The sequence below is a fragment of the Leptonychotes weddellii genome, chromosome 5 (assembly GCF_054177405.1).
Source record: "Leptonychotes weddellii isolate Sample4059 chromosome 5, ASM5417740v2, whole genome shotgun sequence".
Lineage (NCBI taxonomy): Eukaryota > Metazoa > Chordata > Mammalia > Carnivora > Phocidae > Leptonychotes > Leptonychotes weddellii.
In genome coordinates, this window is record NC_138373.1 from 116,887 (window position 1) to 123,872 (window position 6,986).

The 6,986-nt window shown below is 54.0% G+C and overlaps 1 protein-coding gene across 1 annotated transcript in view; it reads left to right on the forward strand.

The window, feature by feature from the left end:
• The window catches only part of FAM20C (FAM20C golgi associated secretory pathway kinase), a 19,497-nt gene extending 12,511 nt beyond the window's left edge, over positions 1-6,986 (forward strand). The window contains exon 4 of the mRNA XM_081819188.1: positions 2,317-6,986. Coding sequence (XP_081675314.1) covers positions 2,317-2,449 — 133 coding nt within the window. The 3' untranslated portion in view covers positions 2,450-6,986. The remainder of the gene's footprint in view (positions 1-2,316) is intronic.

Consider the following 6,986-nt stretch of genomic DNA (forward strand, 5'->3'; position numbering starts at 1 on the left):
GACTGAGCCACCCAGGCGCCCCAGCGAGCATAAGTGTTTTAAACAAGGAACCCAGATATGGACACCAAAGAATGCTCCTAAAGGAGGTGACTTTTGCCTCTCCTGAATGACTCAGGCATCAGCAGACTTTTTCTATAAAGGGCCAGCTGATAGGTACTTTAAGTTTTGTAGGCCATGTGGTCTGTGTCTTAGCTACTCAGGTCTGCTGTCCTAGCCCAAAAGCAGCCCAACAAAATTTAAGTGAACAGGCATGGCAGTCTGTCAGTAAAGCTTTATTTATAAAACTAGCAGTGGACTGGATTGACCACCCCCACCCACTGTAGTTTCCTGTTGCGTAAAATAGAAACCATGCTACCAGAATAAATATTAAGGCATTCGTTGGCATATGAAAATTTGTGGGATGATGGAGAAGGGATATTTGAAAGCCAGGATGACCCAAGAAAATTCACGGGGAGCATCCATGTTTTTGATGTCCACTCTGATGATGCTGGGGCTTGGGTAACCCATTTGGTCCAAGGTTGCTCCTCCATCTCCTGTTAGCCCCCACAAGGCCATTTGTGCACTGGCAAGACAGAGTTCATTGCATTTAAAGTGTGGGTTGCACCCCCAAGTGCTCACAAGGACTGTGCAAGTTGTGTGGGCCTGATGCTGGTGGTTGGGGGCAGGCGGGTTGCAAGCTGCCAGGCATGGGCTCCACCGGAAGGGGCAGCTGCCTTGTGTTCGCCAGATCTTGGCCATCTGTCCTGATATCCAGTTTTCAGGATAAGCTAGAAATACGACTATCTTTTCCTACTTAATTTTCAAACTTCAAAAATGATGGTAACTAATTGAGAAGCATTCCAAATACCTTGGAGGCCAAACAGAATACTGCTGCTAGTTTGTAACTTGTGACCGAAGGTATGATTTTGTGTTCAGGGTATTTCTGGGCCTCTTGCTCCCTTTCCTCGGGACAGATGTCCCGTCAGGGGTTTGATCCACTTGCCCCGTCTGATCTGGGGCTGCCCGGAGCAGGTGGGGCTGAGAATGTTACTCACACAGGCAAGATGAAGGACACCAGGACAGGGTGAAAGCCTGGGGCTGTAGGAATCTGGTGCAAATGCCCCCCGCCGAGGCGTGGTGAAGCCACCCCTGTTGCTGTCAGGGGTCCTCGAGCACAGACACCTCCTTCCCTGTGCAGAAAGGGAAGTTCACATCTCCTTCAGGAGAATCGGTATAGAAAAGGGGGCTGCGGTGGGCTTGCCTGTCTCAGGAAGATGGCTGGGTGCAGGAGTGTGGACAACCAGTGTGGTTCATGCAGCCCCCAGCTCAGGAGGGATGACTGGGGAGGGGTCCACACAGCTGGAGGGTATGCAGCCTGGGGGCGTGAACATTCTGGAAGGAAATGAGGCCTGGGATGGGCATGGGCTCCTCGTGGAACTTCCCAGCCTCCTTGGGCTTCTTCGTGGTTTTGGCCCCTCCGTTGAGGGCAGACAGTTGAGAGGTTGCAGCCTCTCACAGGGGAGCTGAGGCAGAAGGGCTACTTCCAGTCCCTCGATGCCACAAGGGTGCTCTTCCCGTCCCTCCGTGGGATTACCTGTGTGAACACCTGCGGAGGGGATGCCCAGTGTGGGCTGTAAGAGCAGCAGCACTAGTAACGTTGCCTGAGAGGCTGCCGTGTGCCTTTCAGGACCGGGCTCTGTGCCCAGCGTTCACACAGCTGCTGTTCCGTCCTCAAAACGCCTCCGGGGGTTACGGGAAACATTATCACTCTTGCTGCTGTTCTGCCACATAAAGATGAGGAAGCCAGGGCTCAGAGAAGTAGCGAAGGTTGCCCAAGTTTGAGCCCAAAGTCCAGGGTGCCCTGCTTCCCCCTCCCCCCCCACTGCCCCGGCCTCTCCCCCTTCACCTCTACCCAGCCTCCCCCCACCAGCCACCTCCCCGGCCGGGCCGGCTTCAGCAGCCACGGTGGGGGCACCACCGTGGTCATGGGAGCAGCTGAGTGTACAGATCTGGCACGGTGGGACAGCCAGGCTCCTGGGTCCCTGGAAGGCTCACTTCTCTCCTAACTCTCCGTCCCCAGCCCCTTTATAGCAGGACGAATGCCTGGTCCTGCCTCTCCAGGGCTGAGAATCTCTAGGCAGCTGGGGAGACTGAGGCCAGAAAGGGCAAGCACATGCTCGTGGCCTGCCAGCTAGACTGCCAGAGCCAGGGCTGTGGTCAGTGTCCTGAGGTCAGCCAGGCTCCAGCGTGCAGCATGTTCCTGGGCAGCCGACCCCCACCGGGCAGGGTGGACACAGCTTGGGGGTTTACAGGCTGTCCCTGTTGTCCCTCTTGCAGCTTCTGCTGGACTGGATCCAGGCGTTCCTTGGCACGCTCTGCTGACCACGTCCTGAGTCTGGTATTGATTGGGGTCCTGTGGCCAGCAGCTTCCACTCCCCTGAGGACCCCGGGGCCCAGGCCCAGGACATGAGGAGGGTGCACGCGCCATTCCCATCCCCCGGTGCCTGTGGTCTGAATATGAAAGCAGCTGTGGTTTGTGACCATAGCACTAAAAAATTAAAATCCATGATTAATAGTTCAAGAAAAACTTTTTTCTATGACCTCCTAATAGCTTTGTAAGTTGTCAGTAGAAGAATCTGAATTAGTTAGATGGTAGTACTTTTCCTCCAAGATCTTGAAGGATAGAAGTTCAGAGGTTCTAGAAGAGGAATGGCCAGTGAGATGAGGGGTTGAAGCCTGGGGGACCTGCTGAGTGCGATTTGTGTGCAGTGGGGGTGACTCCTTGAAGTTTAATGGTTAGATATTTTTAAAAGTCACTGGAAAACATATGCCTAGCACATTAGTCTGCAAGTTTCTGGACATTCTTGCTTTAGGGTTAAAGTAAGAAAAATCTCGGGCGCCTGGGTGGCTCAGTTGGTTAAGCGACTGCCTTCGGCTCAGGTCATGATCCTGGAGTCCCTGGATCGAGTCCCGCATCGGGCTCCCTGCTCGGCAGGGAGTCTGCTTCTCCCTCTGACCCTCCCCCCTCTCATGTGCTCTCTCTCTCATTCTCTCTCTCTCAAATAAATAAATAAAAAATCTTAAAAAAAAAAGAAAGAAAAGAAAAATCTCTAACAGCTTCATCAGGATGTAATTCACGTATCATACAGTTCACCCACTTAAAGCCTACGACTCAGTAGCTTTTACTGTATTCACAGAAGTGCACGTGCATCACCACCACCCATGTGAAAGCCTTTTGGGGTCTCCAGAAAGGGCCCTGTCCAATGTTGCCATCACTCCCCAATTCCCCCTGGACCACCCTCTAGGCCTGGACCACCACCAAGCCATCTTCTGTCTCTATGGATTTACCCACTCTGGAATTTCATATAAATATGCTATGATATATGTTCTTTGTAACTCGCCTCTTTCACTGAGCATCACGTACTCTGGGTTCATCCACGTTGTGGCAGGTGTTCCGCGCTCCACTCCTTTTTACTGCCAGGTGATATTGCATGGTGTGGATAGGCCATATGTTATTTATACTTCCACCAGTTAATGGGCGCTGGGGTTATCTCCACTCCGGGGCTGTTATGAATAACGCTGCAATGAACAGTCACGTACAGGTTTTTGGGTCGACATGTGTTTACATTTCTTTTGGGTCTATACCTAGGACTGGAATTGCTGGAATCTGGTAATAACTGAACTTAACTGTTTGAGGGGCTGCCAGACTGTTTTCCACAGGGGCTGCCCCACTTACATCCCTGGCCCGCACCTGTTTGATTCTGGGCCCCCTGCGGGCGTGAAGTGGTGTCTCCTTGTGGTTTTGACCTGCATTTTTCTAATCACTAATAATGTTGAGTAACTTTTCATGTCCTTCTTGGCCATTTGTGTATCTTCTTCAGAGAAATGCCTCTTCAGATCTGCCATTTTTTAGTTGGGTTGTCTTTTTGTTAATAGTTGTAAGAGTTCTTTATGCATTTTGCACACAAGACCCTCATCATATACGTGGGGTCCTTTGAAGCATGAGCTTTTTATTTTGAGGGTGTCCAGTGCAGGTGATGTGTGTGGCCAAAGTTTGCAAGTGCTGGTGTACCCACAGAGCCGGCAGGCCTGGCATGGCCACAGGCCCCAAGTTCCTCGAAGGCAGCCATGAGGAGCTGGTGGTCTAGCAACGTGGGGTGGAGTTGGTTGGACATACCAAAGAGTATGGGCTCTTTGCAACAAGTTTCAGCTTGCTTCTTGAAAAGCAGCCTTCCAGGCAGGCCCAGGATGGCAGCTGTGACCACCTCCCAGCAGAAACATTCACAGCCATCCCACAAATGCTCACGGAGCCCCTGGGCCTGGTCTCGTGCCTCTGCAGACCCTGCTCTCTTGCTGCTCAGGTGGGACCGAGAGCCGTGTGTGTTGCCTTAGGACTGCGGCCCCGGGAGCGGGGGCCGCACTCACCGTTGGCGCTCTCTCTGTGTGCACAGAGCGAACGAGGGGGTGGGCAGACGGTGGTAGACATGGGCATGTGAGCAGCTACACTCACCTTTGAGTATGACCAGGGCCGGCTAGTGCCTGGTGGGCAGCTGGAGAGCTTCTCAGAAGGGACCTCCAGCTGAGGCCTGAGGATGAGGTCCCATCACTCCAGGCCAGGGGACCCGAGGGATAAAAGGAGGTGAATGTTGGACTCCCTTCAGGGAGAGTCAGCCAGCTCGAAAGGCCGCCCCTGCTGCTGGCAGAGGGCTGCAGGTGGGGAGCGAGGGGAGAGCTTTATTGGGTGTCAGATGAGAGGTGACGGTATGGACTCAGGGTTAGGGTGACTTAAGGGTTCTACCTGGGGGCGGGGGGACCCGGCAGAGAGGATTAAGTGGCAGCCTGGAGCCTTGAGGAGAGGACGGGCCTGTATCGAGGGCCGCCTGCCGCTTTCTTGCCCTGTGATGCTCAGACCCCCTTGTCCTCTCTGGGCCTCAGTTTCCTTATGCAGTCAGAGGCTGGATTCCATGACACCAAGAGTCCCTCTCTTTCTTGGGAGGAAAGGGAGTTGATGCCCAGCATGAGCTGAGTGGTAGGTTTGTTTGGTGGGAGACCCAGGGAGTGACCTGCAGTTTCCTCCCCAGCGTTAATTTGGGCTCTATCTACAATTATTTCTGGGCACTCCGGGGTTTGGGGTTTTGACTTGCAAATATCACAGGGAAGATGAGTATTTGGTGCGGCTACAGGCAGGGCAGAAACGGAGTACAGATGCGCTTCTGCTGGGGTCACCCAGTACCCGGTGAGGCCGGTGTGAGGGTCCTGTCATAACCAGCACTGCTGAGCTGCCCCTCAGCGTTGGAGGGGCAACAGTGAAGCAGACGCCAGGGGCTGAAACTCCTCCTGTGCCGTGTGGGGTTTGGGATTGAAAGTGTCTTCAGAGGCTGTGAGGAAGGGGAAGTATCCTGACCACATGGCAGCTTTTCAGGGAAAACCGACTTCAGCAACAAGAATGACGATACTGATGGTTATGATTGTGGGTGCCCTACAGGTCTAGCCTTGCTTGGAAAAAAAAAGAGGAAAACGAGAAAAATCCCACAGGTCAGGCTCAACAAAGTCTGAGATGGGTCGTTTTGACTGTCATCCAAGGCTTAGGGAAATCTAGGGGGAAGACAGAAGGTCTTGCAAAAGAAGCTCCCTATGGCTGGCCTAAGGGTGGACAGGGTTGAGGCCATGGGTGCGGAATCGGAGCCCTGCACCAAGCCCAGCACAAGGGTATCTCAGACACCCTAAGGGGGCCGCTGTTACCCCACGGACCTCATCAGGGAGGAGCGGACCAAAGCAGCTCAGGGTGGTCGGGGACATGCCCGAGGGCACCAAGGTCACTCAAGGTCACTGGCTGTCAGGAGGTGGGCCGTGCAGATAACTGACCTCGGTGCGGCCCGGGTGCCATGTGAACCGCTCAGCGCTCAAGGCAGGCATGCACCAGCGCAGGACCACAAGCATCCCGATGCTGTTCAAATGCAATTACTTTCTTAATTCCGCAGTTGATCATAACAGTTGCATTCTACACCTGCATATACACACCTGTATGAGTGTCCTGGGGCCGTAACAAAGCATCACAAACTGGGCAGTCTGAAACAACAGAAATTTATGCTCAGTTGTGGGGCCAGAAGCGTGAGCTCAGGGGTCAGGGCCACGCTCGCTCTGAGGGCTCCGGGGGAGGGTCCCTCCTGCCTCATCCAGCTCCTGGTGGTGATGCTGGGCTGGTGACCGTGTCAGCCCAACCTTTGCCTCCGTGGCCGCGTGGCCTCCTCCCTGCGTGCATGTCCACGCTCCCCCTTCTGTGAGGACATCACCCTGCTCCAGCCTGACCTCCCCTTAACCATCACACCCGCAGAGTCCCTGCTTCCGAGTAAGCTCACGTTCACGGGGACCAGGGCTAGGACTTAGACGTACCTTTGGGGGCACAGTTCAACCCGTTAGAGCCCCCAGGTAAGACAAGGTCTCCATGTTCACCAACACCTCTTCTCAGCACTGGGGTTGACAAAGGTACTGAAGGCTCTTCATCAGTTCACCCTCCAACCCCCCAACCCCCTTCTCTGTGTGTTGAGAGATGAGATGAGGTCAAGAGCAAATATCCTAAGTATTGCCAAAATCCAATTCCTGCACACAGACAGCCGACCTTGTTCTTTTGTGCGTGGAACCCTCGCTCTTTTCCATGCCAGGCGCCTTGTGCTCAGTGCTGCGTCTGCAAGACGCCACTAGCCGTGGATCAAGTTGTGTTCTGTTGTGTGAAGCATCCCAATTCATCTGCCCCCTCTCCTGTTGATGGGCATGCAGGTTGTTTCCAGTTTGGGGGCATTATTGATAAAGCTGCTGTGACCATTCTTGTACTTCGGGAAGTGGGATATACCCAGAGCGAAGTGTTTGGTCACAGGGTGGGGTGGTCATTGGCAGCAGTAGGTCCTGTGAGAGCTGTCCAAAGGCCATTCGGTGGTCTGTACTCCAGCAGCCCGGGGTGAGGTTCCCAGGACGGAGCCTGGTACCTGGGCTTGATGCTGAAGTCCGTG